Here is an 18,194-nt window from a genome sequence, read left to right as displayed (position 1 = left end):
CAGATGAACTGGCCTTACAATATGAAGACCCCTCTCACTGTGTCGGTTTTAGCGAACGTCACGACTGTGTTTGTGTGTGTACTGTGAGTTAAATAAAAAAAATGTGGAACATATCAGGCAATGCGACCTTTTTTTTCGTGATCCGAACTTCGAACAGAAACTTGCAAATATGCTTGCCGAGATTTCAAGTGATTTGTCAGATATTGAATTTTTCCAATACAGAGGACGAAGAATATATTCAAAGCAATCATGATACCGATTCATATGTGTCAGTTGACGGTGATGAAGACAACCAAAGCAGTGGACCTGATACAGTAAGTGACAAATATTTTTATGATAAAAAGTAGATTCAAGAGATCTTCAGTAGAGACTACGAAACATACCAGAGTCCCGGAATATATATATTTTTTTTGTTTCACCCCTAACTACAAAGAAGAAACAAAGTAGTTCCAGTTGATGCATGGGGCTACATTATCACAGACACTATGCAGGAGAACATGCTAAAATAGACAAAGAAAATAAATTGAAAATGTAAGAAAGAAATACGTTAATTCTGATAGAGTTGTGCTCACAACTTGTGCTCTTACAGAACTGAAAAGCTTCCTTGGACTTCTTATTTACAATATAATTTTAAATAGAACAACAAAAACTTTCGATTTTTTTTTGCTACAGACGGAACAGGACATATTTCGAGTAACCATGTCATCAGCTAGATTTGCAGTACTTCCGAGTTGTATGAGATTTGTCAACCCTGAAAGCAATTTTGCAAGTTCTGAGTGAATTTAATGTCAATTCTCAAGCTTGCTATTCGCTTGGTGCTAATATAACTAGAACTAATAATCAAAACACATTAGAACAGATAGGCTAGAGTTATGTGAAAACGAGAAAAAGCTTTCTATACATAGGCAGGCTGTAGTAAGACTGTGTAAACCTAATTTTGATACCAACAGAAATGTAACTACTGATAACTGGTACACTTCCATGGAATTTGTAGATGTACTGTTAAAAAAACTGGGCTAACTATTGTAGGAACAGAAAAAAAATTTCACCACAATTTCAGGCTCAAAAAGTTGGAAATAGTGTATACAGCTTTACGAAGAGTGTTAAATAGTTTCTCAAGTACCAAAAAAGAAATTCTCATTTCAAAATGTTGTGTTTTGTCTAACAATTGATTAAATTAAGTACCGAAGAGCAATTCTCGAAATATTATACTGAAATGTTTACATTATAATAAGTGTCCTTGCATAGCCGTTCCAGTCTTCAAAGTGCTCCCAACACGGCTTCTGCTTGCTTTTCAATAAAATCTAAATTATGTGCAGTTCAATTTACGGTACTAGCGTGTCTCACTGCTACACGGAAAATCCTACAGGAGTTTATTTTTTCCTGGAGCTCTGAGACTCGCCAAACCCTATATGGTATTGAGTATCCTCATCATTGCGATGTGATGAGAAACATGAATATCCATGTTGTGAATGAAAAAGCCAGAAAATCGCATGTCACGGCTTTTGATGTTATCTGTAAAAAAAGCATAACGAGAGTGAGGATTATGTCGGAAATAAACGTGTAGAGGACGAGGCTTGCAGCATGAAGTTTCAAGAATGCCAGTTCCTAATAGCTCGCTATTAACCAACTAATTCTCTTGTCTTCTTAAACCCGAAGGTTTAGCAACAGAAGCCTTCCATCTCTCACCCTATAAATGAGCAAGATCAATCCAATTTTGTATCTAATTCTGTTCAAACCATACGGCTCGAATCTTGTGTGTATTACCTTCACTGTTTATTCTTTTCGCTAGCTTTTTGATCATACATTTTTATTGCATGTTTCGAATGTCAGCACAATATATTTTTCTCTTGGATTATTCATGACTATGAGGATGAAAGAATCAGAAACACAATATTATTTAACAAGCAGTATATATGTTAAAAGTTCCTAGAGAGGGGATGTACTTGACACAAGAATATAATTACCAGTGAATCATTGATTGAATTGCAGCTTTAAGTTTGTTTTATGCACGGAAAGGCAAATCGGGATTGGGCCTGTAAATCAAACCACCATGCGCCTCCAACAGGTATCAATCGAAACCTAGCATTTTTTTGATTACAAAGCAACAACGCCATCGGCAAGACATAATTACCAGAAAATAACTAAAACCGACACAGTGAGAGGGGTCTTCATATTGTAAGGCCAGTTCATCTGCTTGCTATTAAAAAAAATAAATGCCGAACCTTGCAGGACGCCCGGGAAGCCTTGAACTGTTCTTGTTGAAACTAAGTGACACTGCTGTGAAGTAAGTCGCTCGATAGTTTTTTAGTATTCAGTCACCAAGCCCGTGGTAGCCATTCTAGGTAGTTGAGTCGATATTTCACTGGAAATAATGTGTTTTTCCATTGTTGAAAAAAAAGCAAGCTTCCAGTTTGAATGAATAAGCTATTTCGTCCACTCCTGTTGGGTCACCTAGCAAAAAGTTGAAAACAATTTCTTGAAGAGAAAAAAAAAATACTGTTTCTTGTCACCAAGCGTACGTACATGAAGAATATGCATGAGTTGATTTATTTATTTCTTCTTCTCTCTTTTCGAAGGCATACGCGCTTCTTATTCAAGAACCGGAATATTTGTGCCTTTCGAATCGAATTTAAGGAGGGAGTTCTATGACAAACATCTACTGAAGTTTTTAAGATGAGCCCCGCAGAGTTTTTGCATGTCCTCTCCCAAGTTAGTGTCTCGTACTTGTGTTTTCGGTTTCCAGTATGGACAGGTTAGAAACGAGTGTAGTGAATAAGAATCCCTCGGGCCTAATTCTTAATATATATAATATTGTCATTATTATTCTGCTGAAAATAATATTATGATAGCCGTCGCTATTTCAGAGTGGCAAATGTTTAACTCTATTAATTCTTCAATTTTATTTTAGGTTAGGCATATTCAACAATTTTTTTTTTATTACAATGCAACAATATTTTACATTTCAACGTTTTCGTAGTCGTCTAAACGTTTGAGAAAACCTTTTTTTGGTTCAACGTTCGTTCGTTGAAACGTTTCAACGTTTATGCAGAAAGGTTGAAACGTATTGTCACGATTAGTCGAACATGTCGCGAAAGGCAAAATAAAAAAAAATAACTCCCAAATTCAAATCGACCAAACAAGAGATAGTGAAAAAAAAACATGGAACCTTACAACATCCATTGAATAATCGACATTTTGCTGAAATGTCTCAGGCGTTCGCTGGATGATCATGAAAAATTACATTTCTAAAATTGCAGGGAGAAAAAATAATAATCTGGAAGTCTCGATTGTGATAACAGAAGAGATGGACGCGACGAAAAGACAAAAAAAAAAACATAAGAAAATTAATCGATGCGGACAAGATAAACAATGATCTAATCAATAACATTACAGCATTAAGTGCCATGCATTCTTTCATCGTTCGTAATAAAATTTAACAAATTATAAAAAGGATAGCAATCCAACTTGTCATTTGACCTCCTTAGTGAAGTATGTTATAAAAAATATATATATATATTGAAAATTTCCAGTTCGTTTCATTTCGCGATTTATCCTCATAGCCGCGATAAACTTAGGAGACACAGGCTTGTATACATTCCATCTTTCGTTCGGAGGGACAAGGTAAACCGAGCACCTAACCAACCATTCAATGATAATAATATTCATGAATTTTTGTTTTGAATTGAGAAAATAAAAAAATAATCACCTCCTTTAAATATCACATCTACTCTAAAGTATTTATTTGCTGTTCATATTTTCCGTCCTTGAATTCGAATGTATGTTTTGTCTAACAATTGATTAAATTAAGTACCGAACATTATCGAAAAGCAATTCTGAAAACATTATACTGAAATATTAACATTATAATAAGTGTCCTTCCATAGCCGTTTCAGTCTTCAAACTGCTTCCAACACTGCTTCTGCATACTTTTTCAATAAAATCAATTTACCGTACGGCCTGGCCCTTTGCAGATTAACGAAAAATCGTCTAAAGTTTGAAGTTGTGACCCTTCTCTATACCGTTGCAAGCTTTTTTGTGGTTATTCAAAGTACCTCATTTTCGCATATTCAAATACACACCAGTGAAGGGAGTTCATGTCTCATTAGTGATTTTAAATTTGTATTTTTGGGACCATGCACACACTTCCTAACATTGTTGCTTTGTAGTCGATGAGTTGTGCGGGTACAGATGTGAAGTAGTTAATAAGACCCCACACAGACAAGCCCCCCCCCACCATTTCTTTCCGACATAGTTGTTGTTTTGTTACTAGAAAATTGTTATGATTACAGTACACCTGTATCAGTATAGAATAACATAGTGCCATTTTCTGTTTCTGTTGCCAGCAAAAGCAAATCTGCAGGTCACAGGTTCGAGAAACAAGACATTTTTTAAAAATTCTCCTGCGCATAACATGGACCACCTATAGCGATGATATAATATAGATCGTATTAACAAATATACTTCAAAGTTATGTAATAAGATTTTGGTTTAGTATTTAATCACAACAGCAAAACAAACTTCACAACTGAAGTTAAGTGCATTTTGCATACATGCAGAAACATAAATTTACGCCCCCGAGGTGGTTGTTGGAAGACTATATACAATAAGACACACCGCCCCATTCTTTACAATAATAAAAATATTGAATAAGTAAGCAGTGGAGTAAAATCCTTTGTTTCATTTTGATGTGAACAAAAATTATAGTTGATCTGAACCCCCTTGTCCAAATGAAGAATAAGCTCCGGTCCCATCTGGAGACTGCAAAACTGATATGTATGTCTATTCAGAAAAACCCAAAAGTTTTAACATCCATGCACATTACCGTACTGTGGCTGTTGCGCCCCACACCCATGTGTAATGTTTTATTTCTCTTGTTGGCTGAACGCGAAGATGCTCGAGACTGCTTTCAAAAATTATTTTCGGCCTCCCTTCACGATACAGCCGTATGCATGTAAAACTAGTATATCACACACAGGCAGAGAGGCAAAAAATAACATTTCTCTCTTTCCCTCGCTTTTGCCCATCTTCCAGTGTTCGTCTAGATAGCGTGACTAGCAAAAATATTGAAATCGAAATAAGAATTATCCGTTATGGTCTCCCTCCCTTCTTTGCATGCATGTTGCGCTGACATGTAAATAAGCGCTATGCTTTAATAAAAAGAACAACCATTGTACAACTGTATAGGTCCTCGTCCATCTCATGCCAGGGACTGGGTATATCTTGTATACAGTTTATAGTGGCATCATATTCCTTCACCAGATATCAAACTCGAGAGACTTGCAAGACAGCTCAGGTTATAACTTACTACGAGGTCTGTTTTTTTAAAAAAATAATAATCGTCAGTCCATATGACAATACTTGCTGTTTAACTAACAGTATTCGAATCTCTGAGGGGCCGGGGCATTCCACATTTACCTTTGCTAGAAAGCGCAGTGCAATAAATATTCTTTTTAAGTTATGCAATAATTTTGACATTATATTCATGTCCATTCCCCAAGACTAGATTTATATACACAACCAACTCGCTCTTGCAATATATTATCTGATGCGACATTGTGAAAGGTTCTCGTATGTTCGCGAAACAGGAAATACACGTCATAGCTTCCGTGAATCGAAAGCAAGGTTACTGGGGGCACGCAAAATACCGTAAGAAGAATTATATATTCCAAATGCAGGCATCATCATTTTTCTCTTGCACAAATAGAATAATCGGGCTGAATTTCCAGTCTAAAACCACCATGTTCTGGCAGCAAGTATCAAAAACCTGTGGTAATTTTATTATATGATAGGAGGTGAGTGAAATGGTTGTTGCAAGTTATCTTTTAAACCCAGTACGTGTGTAGGAAAAACTGCGTATAAGCTGTATCACACTCTCTCTGTCTGTGTGTCAGGTGGTCGTGTCGTTCGCTAGTTGTATGTCACAGCTTAACCCGTACTAGGTAATATTTTTACATGAGGTAAGTTGGCATACTCTGGTAGGGTATATGTTTCAAGCCTCTAGCTGTAGAGCCTATTTGCAAAAAAATAAGTTTGGTAACACTACTCGTCGAAAGCAGCTCAAACAGTGTTGCTAGCTGTAGGTTAATTTTCCCCGTTATACAATTGCAAGAGGTGAGTTGCTTATAGCCTATCTGGAAGGCTTGGTGTGTGTGTGTCCATGGCTTATGTCGTAGGTTAATAAAATTTGCAATAAATCTTGTGTGTGTTGGCAACCGTCAGCCCTTACATGTGATATAGCAGCCTTACTTATTGTAAGACATAGTGTGTATGTATGAGTGGGGGAGGTTAGTTTAGTTCACGATAGATCGACCTGTCACGCTATGACCAATTTCTGCTTTTGAGTCACCTGTAAGGCTATATGTGGGTGGGTGAGGGAGCTTAGTTTAATTCACGATAGATCACATTTTAAATTTGCTCACTCTCTCTGTGTCTGTGTGTCAGGTGGTCGTGTCGATCGCTAGTTGTATGTCACAGATTAACCTAGGTAATATTAACTGTACTTCAAAAAATAAAATTGTGTGTGTATCTCATGTCGAACTAGAAACAAAAAAAATCAAACATTAAGCATGCATGCAGATTAATTAAGCTGTAAATTTAAAATTTGGCCTCCCCCAAATCGCATTTCATACATACATACATGTGGAGGACCCGTGGCCCACCTCCCAAGAGGTTTGGTTAGCATGCAATAGATCAGTATGCTAGAAAATACAAAAAAAAAGAGAAGAAGAAGAGAAAGCATTAACACTGCACCGCCGGTTAGCATCATTAATTCTTCTTCTTCATTTTACCGCATACTTATCATCTTAGAAGGCTACGCTGTCAACTCCTATTTGTAGGTTAGCCTCGCCTCTGAAATATCATATGGCAATTTTTTTTAAAAAACAAAAGATTTGTGAAGCGACTAGTCAGTGTTGCCAATTCCTATTTGTAAACCTTTACTTTTTTGGTTGGGCACCACGCACTCCTGGCGGGGTTATGGAGGACAAGAATCCTAAAAAACAACAATTATTATTATTTTGTTTGTTTGTTTGTGTTATAATATAAGTGTGTGTGTGCGCGCGCGCGTGTGTATGTGTGTGCCACATCGTTCCCGAGAGAGAGGTTTACAAAGGTCACGATCTACAAACATTTGTTCCCGTTGATTCCAGCACTCCAACTTCATCTCTAATGTTGACGACAATATTCTGAAGATGGAGAGAATAAGAAGATGAGAGGATGAGAGGATGAGAGGATGAGAGCTCATCTTTCACTCATCACTGCTTTTCTGCGCCCGTAAAACATCGTCAGCGCAATAAATGAGGCGCGGAACAGGGAGAGAAAATGATACACGCGCGCGCGTGTGTATGTGTGTGCCACATCGTTCCCGAGAGAGAGGTTTACAAAGGTCACGATCTACAAACATTTGGTCCTTCAAAAATAAGAAAATAAGAAGATGAGAAGATGAGAGCTCATCTTTCACTCATCACTGCTTTTCTGCGCCCTGAAACATCGCCAGCGTAATAAATGAGGCACGGAACGTGGAGAGAAAGTGAGTGTATGTGTGTATGTGTGTGTGTGTGTGTGTGTGTGGCACATCGTTCTCGAGAGAGAGAGGTTTACAAAGGTCACGATCTACAAACATTGCCGGAGTTGGAAAATTACGATAAGGTGCACTCATTTTTCAAAAATGAGAAGATGAGAAGATGAGAGGAGAGGTTTACGTAGGTCGCAATATATAAACATTTGGTCCCGGACTTGGAAAATTACGATAAAATACACTCATCTTTCAAAAATAAGAGAATGAGAGAATAAGAGGATGAGAAGATGAGAGCGCGCGCGTGTGTATATGCCACATCCTTCCCCCCGAGAGAGAGGTTTACGAAGGTCACTATATATAAACATTTGGCCCCGTTGATTCCAGCACTCCAACTTCATCTCTAATGTTGACGACAATATTCTAAAGGTAGAGAGAATGAGAGAATGAGAGAATGAGAGGATGAGAGAATAAGAGGATGAGAAGAGAGGTTTACGAAGATCACGATATATAAACATTTGGTCCCAAACTTGGAAAATTACGATAAAGTGCACTCACCCTTCAAAAAATAAGAGAATGAGAGAATGAGAAAAGAGGTTTACGTAGGTCATGATATATAAACATTTGGTCCCAGACTTGGAAAATTACGATAAGATGCACTCATCTTTCAAAAAATAAGAAAATAAGAAAATAAAAAAATAAGAGAATAAGAGAAAGATGGGAGGATGAGAGGAGGATGAGAGGAAGATGAGAGAATAAAAAGAGAATGAGAAAGATGAGAGGATGAGGGGATGAGAGCTCATCTTTCACTCATCACTGCCTTTTTGCGCCCGTGAAACGTCGTCAGCGTAATAAATGAGGCACGGAACGGGGAGAGAAAGTGAGTTTTTCAACTTTTTGTAGTCGTTTGGTCAAGAAATCAGAGTTGGGGTGGGAGTCACAAAAGTACACTACTGGCCTGTGAGCCGCCCCCTAGTATGTAAGTTTCTTGTATGGCATGGGTAAGCTAGGGTTAAAACTAAACCTGTAGTCCTGATGAGCACATCTGACCATGAAGTGGACTAAAAACAAGCTTTTACATGCTTGTGTCTCAATTTAAATGTCAAAATATGAAACAAATGTGAATATCAAAATATTTGATGTTTCAGGACAATTAAAAATCTTTACTGTTCACAACACATATGCAGAAGCATACATATTACATGAATGTGTGTATATATCCTGTTTAACGGAGGTTTGAGGTGGAAGCGACATGTGGCTCTTGGAAACCAACTTTTAGAAGTAAATGCAACCTTTCGAACCAAAGCAACATAAGCAGCAAGTGTGGCTTGTCACTTGACCTGTACTGTTTTCTCAGGGAACTTTCAGATCGAAGCAACAGGTAACATTTGTTACTTGGAAGCACACCCTCAGTAATCCATTCACCCTATTGAACCGAAGTGCGACAACGAGCTAAACATATCACTTGTATGTCGCTTGGTCTATACTGTTTTCTCAATGGCGTGCATTGTGCCGCTTCGGTCTGTTGTTCTTGGATACGTGGTGAATGTTTTGCTTCGTACTCAAGGAGACTGTGTTGCTTGTCATCTGTTACTTCAGTCTGAAAGCTCTTTTATTGATGCGCATCATGCTGCCTCGGTCTTGTTTGTGCATGTGTGGTGAATGCTTGCTTATAGACTGAAGGGGGCCGTATCGCTTGTCACTTCAATGTGACACTGACACATTGTCATGTGTTGCTTCAGTCTGAATGTTCTCTATACTTAAGAAGATTGTTAGCTACTTCATCAGAGAATAAGATTTAATTTAGCCTGTACATCACAGATAACAAATTGCAAGTACAATTGTTGGATAAAGGCTGGCATTTTGATAGAAGTTCCTTTTATAATAATGAATGGGCCTCTGGAGTGGAATAAAGTAATGCTGTTGCCTTGTAATAAGAAGGGGTCTGAGGTTCAATCCTCAGTGGAGGCAGAGTGCTTCGGATCCCATTTCAAACTGTAGGTCCAGTTCAGATTTCTTAAATACGCTTTCTTATTATTATGTTTATTTTTAATATGCAACAAATCTTATTTGCTTCTGCTTCAGTTTTAGTGGCAGTGTTTCTCAACTGCCGGACCGCAAAAGGTCAGTTATACCCAGGGGTTGACGACTAATTTAAATCTAATTTTATATTTGACAGCAAGTCTATACATAATTGAACTATTATTATGCCATAGTTGATATATTAATATTAATTAAGGGTGCATATTAATTTCCATATAAACATTTAAAGATCAGAAATGTATTTATGAGGGAAATTGTCGGGGCCAGGTCATCGACTTGTAAGGAATACATTTACTAGGCTGCAGTCTCACAAAGGTTAAGAACCACTGCAACAAGTAGTCAAAATGCATCACTAGTTGCTTCGTGACCAGGTTTAGAAGCTATTTAACAAAATTATACATGATGTACTGGAAAGTCAGAATACAAATATATTTTACTGAATGCATAATTACATGTAAAGAGATTTTATACCAGATTTTCAAAAGGTAGATCAGTATTTTATTTTTTGCTTCATATAACAAATCCAAACATTGAAAATCATATCATTCTATTAGGTTCTATTAAAAAAAAACTTACAAAACTACTCTAATTATGTGACTATGTTTATACTATATAGACATATTTAACAAGCCTACCAAAATATGAAGATAACACTCGGAAAGAACAGCCCATTCAAAAAAGCTGTTTATGTCTAGCTACGAATTTCATATTGTAAATTGTATTTTATATTTATAAATGAGTGTCTATTTTACAGTAGGGAGATAAACGAAAACCATGGAACAGGAAAAATACTGCCAACTCTTGTATTTTAATTGATTTGAGAAACTTTTGGGAAAAAAGCTGGAAAAAGGAATGGCAAAAACTCAATTTTTCCCCCCAAAAAAGCCTTTCTTTTTTTTCCCTGACCACTTCCAACTCTAAATATAAGTTAACATAGAATTGTAAACATTTAATTTACCTTCCACATTCATGTGATATCTTGGCATAAAAATTGAATGGACTTTAGTCATGGAAGTTTTATATTCGAAATCCCTCACAAAAAGTTCCATCACAAAATGCCAAAAACTCAATGTTATAATATGGTAGTTTGATTGAACTTTGTGGAGTGCGGAAAAGTCCTAACCAAGGGAAAGATTCTGATGTGATGGCTAGAAATGGATGTCATTTCTGTGATCAGCATTCAAAATACTTCCAGAATCACACACTGGTTTGGAAACAACAGAAATTTCCCTTGTGTAAATTTCTTTTGTTGCATTGTGTAATTAATATATGTGGTGTGATGGTGAATATGAGAATTTTGATTCTGAAATTGTCACAAACCATGATGTAAAAGGGGGGGTGGATGTTATTTCCGTGATCAGCATTCAAAATACTTCCAGGATCACATATTGATTTCAAATCATCCGAATCTCTATTTTCCAAAATGCAGGGCAGTGTTATCATTCTACTTTTCTTTGTATAAAACATGTTTCCGACCAAATGAGTCTGCTTTTAAGCCCACTTTATACACAGGCTAATCAAGACTGGACCTACAGTAAAAAGCAGGACCTAAATCACTATGTACCTCCATTGGGTATCAAACCCAGAATGCGGGTTACATTACCACTATGCCCTTCAGACCAAATGAAGATCATCACATAGCAAAATATAGGAAACCATCACATAATAACTTACCACTTATCTGAATCAGCAGTCTTGGCACAAGTGATGTTTGACATCTTGGTAAATAATTAATTTCTTGAAATGTTCGAATTATTTTTATTTCAACATCATTTGGCATCTCTGCTTCTTCACAATTTATTTTGGTCAACTGAAATTAAACAAGAAGAAATTGGTCATGGGGACACGATGTAAGCAAGAGCAACCAAATATCACAGAGAACAGGACAATACTCACAAATATTTTGATTTATTTTATTGTTAGTACAAATGGATGTCCTACAATAAAGATAAGAATGATGAAAATATGTACTCCAACAAATTGATAATTACTGCAAATATCTTCAATCTACCACACAATGATAATACACAGTGCAATAATTAAAATAATTGTTTATTTAAACAGGTGTGTGCAATCAATCAATTTGGGTCACTTTTATAACCAACACTATCCAATAATAAAGTACAAGAGGAACAAATGTATTACATGAGAAATTATAATATTGAAAGTATAACCATGTAACTTATTTTTTAAGACCAAGAGAATTGCTGAACTTTACCACTGTAGTGATCTCTGCCTTGCACTTATACTGGTGTATTACAATTACACTAAATTCTACTTAGCTTAAAAAACTTCCCAGAGCAAGACCAGCAAAGCAGTATGTTAGTGGTAAGAGGTTGTTCAGAGCATGGAATGACGGTCCTGATTGGTAACCCACTGTACTCTCGTGAGAAAGTTGAAAGTTTTGAGTGGGTTGGAAAGATTGTGTTCTGTTATTTAAGTGCTTTCTTTCAAGCATCTATAACAACATCTGCTTCAAAACAAGTGGTGATTTTCCTTTCTTCTTAGGTTTCATGGCGATAGTAATTGTGTTATTTCTTTATATCCTGCATGTTTATGTTTTCTATAACCAAAATTGTTAATAATAAAATTGTGAAAAGTAAACTGGGATGAGAGTAATTGGACATGCCATGGTCACATTTTGGGGCTAAATTCTCTATTATTTGTACTTTCTAGAACTAGAAATAAGTTTCATGCTTCGAAATACATCGAAATTTATACATTAAAAAAAAATCGAAATTTTCGAGGTTGAATGGTCGGTTACCAGCCACGAAATGACATTGTTGCTTCCATGGTTGTAAACAGTAAACAATCCACATTGAGATTTTATCACAAAAAACACTTAGAATTATTAAATACTGTAGTACTGTACTTGTGATTTGATTTGGTTTATAGTGCTTTCCCTTTCTGCCACTTTTGGCTAATCACAAATATAAGGATGACTTGTGATATGATGAAATTGATGCAAAGACACCCACAAAGAAAAGCCATGCTGAGGCTGGAATTGAAGCATGCTGTGCTAACCACTGTACCATGGAAGTCGGCTGTTCTTGTTATTTGTAACACAAAATTATTACTAACAAATCTTAAAAAACAATCTGTTAAGTAAACAAAAATGTACATGGAAATATCAGTGAACCTTTCTAAGAACTATTAAAATATCTTGATTACATACAGCAAGAAGATTTAAAAAATGCAAGTCTTCTTTCTGTGTGGGATGAAGAAAAGAGTGACAGACAAAAACAAACACCTTTTTTCCTTGCCTCCTCTCCTTTCACTTTGTTACAGGATATATGCTATATTGTTAAGAGCTTTAGTAATACTGTTTAAAACACTAAAAATATTTTAAAAAATAGGAAAAAATACTTTGAGCAAAAAAGTGTTCTGAAGATGTTTCTACCTTCAAAGTGCCTCTTTTGATGTGTAACCACACTTGTCGCAAATGTTTTCCACGTGTTCTTGAATTAGTGTCATTTGGAGAACAGTGGTTTTGCAGATATATTTCCATCTGAGGTTTCAACTGATCAACTGGCGGTTCTTATCAACATTATGTTTCCGATCACGTGAAACCAGCAGTATTTGACAGTAATAAGGTCACTGGAGTAATGACCAAATTACATAAATAAGTATAAACAAATATAAGTAGAATGTATACGATTTGTAGAAGAAGATATACAATAATGAGCATTGCTAGGAAGTTGATGAAAAATTTGTATTTTCCTTCCTGGGCCTTGAAGACCATGCATGCTAAGCTTCAAACGCCGTACCCTTTTGTGAATGAAGACAGTGGATCTTCGAAATTAATAGGATTTAACCATTAAATTGTGCAATGCAGAAGTGAGAAATCTTCTAAATTTCACGTAAGTAATTTTAAAATATGTTTACCGCAACCATCATGAATAAGCCTGATAGTAGTTCATTTCCCTTTGGTTAGATCCAGAAAATGTTGTTTTTTATTTATTTATTTATTTTGCATTTTCTGTTCTTTTTTTGCTATTAGTTCATTTTCAATATTTTCCATCATTTTTTTTGCATGCTTATCATTTTTGCGATTTCACCTTGCTCCTTCCACGTTGTTTCATTATCGGGATGGCAAAAGTATGCTGTAAAGCAGGGGTGGCCAACGTGTCGACAGCGGTCTACCAGTCGACCGGCAAGTCACGAGAGGTAGCCTGCGGTGCTCTGTCATAATATACGGATTTCATTATGCATAGTCACAAAACATTTTATTATTTACCTCTCTGTATTTTCAACTGTTGTATCAGGAAAAGAGCTTTGTTGTAACAGATAATTTATTTTTTTGTTGAATCACATAATAATTAACTAGTCAGACTGCATTTTTCGGATCTACATATCTATGAGAGTCAGCATTCTCTACAATGAATGCGATAAAATCAAAGGAGGGGAATTGATTAACTCATGATCACTTGATTTTCTGCTTGAGAATAGCAGTAACGTCATATGACTTGCAACATGATAAACTCATTGGCAGAATGTAGTGTCAAGTATCTGAAAACAAGTGAACTGACTGCTGAAAAGTACAAAATAGTTGTGTAATTTTTTTTACTGATGCCCAGCAACAAGTGAAATACTTTTGTTAAAATAAGTCTTATGAAAGAATAAAATTGTAGTAATTATGTATACGTAAAAAAGAATTTACCTTCTCATAAAAAGGATGAAAAGATACTAATGATGAACGGGGGAGATATGGCCTAAAACAGGTGCCAGACCCACAGTACTGAAGCCAAAACTTATAAATAAATATATAAAATGAAATAATGTCAATTTTATGGTATTGGCCCTCTGCTTCCTTTTTTTAGGCTCTCGTTATTATGTCTAATAAGATAAGTAGACCACCAGTGATTCTTGAAATGTAAATTAGCCCTCAAACCAAGAAAGGTTCGGCCACTGCTGATGTAAAGCATTGCTGTTCACAAGGAGGCGTTGAGGGCGGCATATTCCCAAGTATCTCAGATGTCAAAAACAGAGATGAATTACATAATGTCCATTTCAAAAATATTTCTGCAATGGAATAAACTATTTATATTCTGTGATGACAAGAAAGTAAAATATCATCACCGGCATACGCGAGATGGGGGAGGGGCAGAAATTTTGAGAAAATCAAAAAAACCGCAGGTTACATAATTTAATTAGTATCTCGAAAATGAATTTCTAACAATTACCCAGATCAGCCCCCCCCCCCCTTTTCATGGCCAATTGCACATCCCACCAGATCATGTCATAATTCCCATAAAGTATTTTATTACGACTGTGTCTTGTACTATCCTGTTACTGAAAGTCACATTTTTTATCTTTACTAAACACCTTACTTGATCTGCCCCTTCTCCAAATTATTCTATTCAACCAACTAGCGGATTAAATATGGTGCACCTATTAGCAAAAGAGACTTGGAACAAACTAAAGTGAATTAATTACTAACAGTGGCAGCAATTAGGGGGGGCAAGGGAGGGCAGTTGTTCCCCCCCCAAATTTTTGCCACTTTTGCCCCTGTACTATGATAAACCTTACCTACCAAGGGAAAGTAAACTCTTCTTGCCAGCCAGGGGTCAGTTGGGCTGAGTGCCCCCTCCCTCTGGCACTGCCCTCAGCCCTCTTGATATTCATAACTTGGTGAAGGATAAATTCACAGAACAGGAGCTACACATTCTGTAATCTTGTTTATGAGCAGAAATATAAGTAGCTCCAACTATTCAGAAGATTCTCTTGACTTTAGAAAGTTCTTCCATAGGTGAGCTCCTTTATCTGTACTTTTGCTGCCCCTGGTGCAGCCTCCCATTTAGACAAAAATCTATTGAGTGATTGATTTAGTTGGTGTCTTAAGTCCACTTTACGCACAGTAAGGCTAATTGGGACTAGACCTACAGGTAAAGTGGGATCCGAACCACTATGTGCCTCCACGGGGTATAAAACCCGGGACAAACATGTGTGACTTTGACATCACTGTATGGTGGACTAGTCACCAAGTGGTGCACTATGAGCTGCTTCCAACGGGCCAAACCATCACTGGGGACCTCTACTTGCAGCAATTGCAACGTGCGCAACAGGCACTGAAGCATAAGAAGCCAGCATTGGTTAATCGCAAGTGTGTACTGCTTCTTCACAACAATGCCAAGCCGCATGTGGGGCGGGTGACCAGGGATACCATACAACGACTTGGCTGGGAGACACTGTGCCATCCACGGTACTTCCCAGACCTTGAGTCAACAGATTATCATCTCTTCCATTCCCTGGACAACCACCTTCGTGGCAAATCCTTCCAAATGAGGCAGACTTGCGGCAAGCACTCACGGCTTCTTTCCATCCGAGACCCCGAGATTTATCGCCAGGGCACTGCACAGCTGGAGGCATGTTGACAAAAGGTGCTGGATGCCGATGGGGATTACTTTGAGGACTAACAGTATGTGACATTCTTTGCATACCTTTTTGTTTCTGATGATCAAAAACGGCAAGAACTTTTTTGGTTACCATGTACTTAAAATAGGGCCATTCTATACCATTTCGAACAACCCTTTTCTCATCATATGTAACCACATTTTGATGGTTCTAGATGTATCTATATACGTATATAATACATATTTTCATGCAATATATATTTTAAAAAGTCTGCGTATTCAAATCACTATAAATAAAAAATAAAAAATGGTAGAGACTTAAGGCTTTCTCTATTTGAAAGCTTGTTCAAAGTACTTCCAAAACCTTATTCAGGAATATATTTATGTAACCCTCTCTCTTCAGCTCTAAAATTAAAATCAAAATACAAAAATTTGAAAAAAATTTCAGTTTTAATTCTTTTTTTTGAAAAAGTGAACCACAGGACATTATTTTTGCTCGGATAATGGAATATGAGAACTGGACTAACTATTTGCAATACAATTTCTGCTCCAACTTCTAACGTTATGTAGAAAATTATTTGTAAGAAATGAAAAAAATCCATTTTGACCCTTTTTCAGAAATCATTTTCTCCAAAACAGCCATCTCAAAAATTTCTGAAAATTGGACAATATAGTCTTTGGTTACTGTACTTACAGGAGGTTCAATCAGACCTTGCAATATTTTTGTGTGTATTTTGATTTTAATTTTTGAGCTGAAGAGGGTTTCATAAATATATTCCTTAATACGGTTTTGGAAGTACTTTGAACAAGCTTTCAAATGAAGGAAACCTTAAGTCTCTACCGTTTTTAGTTTTTGATTTATAGTGATTTCAATATTGCATTATTTTTAATTGTGTAAATTTTTTATCAAATAGTGTCTTTCTTTATGAGCTTGTAACACTGTAACAAATCAACAGAAAATAAAAATATTTTATTTTTGGACATGTGTCATGTGGTCCTTTAACATACAGGGAGGTTATTTCAGTCGTTCACCGCGACAGCGCCGGCCGCTTAGCGGTACCTTCATGCAACAATTCCCGGCAAATTACGTTACAGGAAGTCCGTAACAAAAACAGCTTGTTTTGTAATGTTTCCACTTTTCACAATTACAGTTACAATTACAATTGAAATAAGCACGTACCTTGTCGCAAGGATGCTAGAAAAGGTGTCCTCCCAAATACAAATATTTCTGGCACCTTATTTCTGACATCTAATCTTAGATTAGACATCTCTACTTTATCCTCAGTTGTCTCGACAGCGCCGGCAGCTTATCGGGGGTCGGGGGAATTGTCAGCCGCGAGATGGCGCTTCATACTGAACGAACGGGACACATGTCGCCAGTGATGCCAACCGTAGGGACATGTCCCTACGCATAGGGACTTTTCACTATATTTTGCCCGCGTAGGGACAGATTTTACCAAATAAGGGAAAACGTAGGAACTTTTTTCAATCTTGGAAAATAACATTTTATTGTGCAAAGGTGCAAAGCTTACTCGTCAGTCAGTTGCACTTTCTTCGTGCTCGGTTTGGAATGAATGGATTCGTTTATCTGGATACTTTAGCGAGGAGGAGAAATAAGAACTAACCAACAAATCTCCATCAGAATTTTGAAACATGTTATCGGTTACCAAGAACTTTCAAGGCAAGTTCTTTTTTGAAAACTTTTCCACTCTCGCGAAAATAGTGCTAACATTGCCACATTCTAACGCGGAAACGTAAAGAATATTTTCAATGTTAGGTGATACAAAAACAAAAAAGAGAAATAGAATGGGACCAGAATTGTTAAAGACTGCAGAAAATACAGCATCACCAACCAATATCTATCTCTTCACATCAGCAGCAGTATGTATGACTTCAAATAACATAATCAACAGTAAATAACTCAACGTTATTCATTAGGAGTGTGCGGATCCCGAAAAATCGGGACCGAGATCGGGAAAAAAAATCCCGATGACTTCCCGACTTTTCGGGATCCCGAGCAGTCGGGAAATACCGAATGGTCACTTTAAAAAGTCGTTAATTCTAGACGTTTTCTGCATTGTAAGTTTCTGGAACTTATCGGAAATTTTAAGTTTTTATTCTACAAATTCAAAAACAAACACTTAAAGTGAAAATGACGTGTAGAATTCGAGATTTCCAGTGCTACGGAAATTTCCCGTCCCGAAAATTTCCCGACTTGGTCGGGAAATTGCAAATTTTCCCGTCCCGATCTCGTCCGGACCCAAAATATTCTGTCCCTCACA

At 36.7% G+C, this 18,194-nt stretch overlaps 1 protein-coding gene across 1 annotated transcript in view; it reads right to left on the bottom strand.

Moving 5' to 3' along the window:
- LOC145986429 (uncharacterized) overlaps positions 1–18,194 on the bottom strand; it is a 60,203-nt gene that overhangs the window by 23,436 nt on the left and 18,573 nt on the right. Inside the window, exon 2 of the mRNA XM_083120443.1 lies at positions 11,234–11,369. Coding sequence (XP_082976569.1) covers positions 11,234–11,277 — 44 coding nt within the window. The 5' untranslated portion in view covers positions 11,278–11,369. The remainder of the gene's footprint in view (positions 1–11,233; positions 11,370–18,194) is intronic.

This window comes from Lepisma saccharinum, chromosome 4, assembly GCF_977018435.1.
Source record: "Lepisma saccharinum chromosome 4, izLepSacc3.1, whole genome shotgun sequence".
NCBI lineage: Eukaryota > Metazoa > Arthropoda > Insecta > Zygentoma > Lepismatidae > Lepisma > Lepisma saccharinum.
This window is presented reverse-complemented; position numbering and strand designations above follow the sequence as displayed.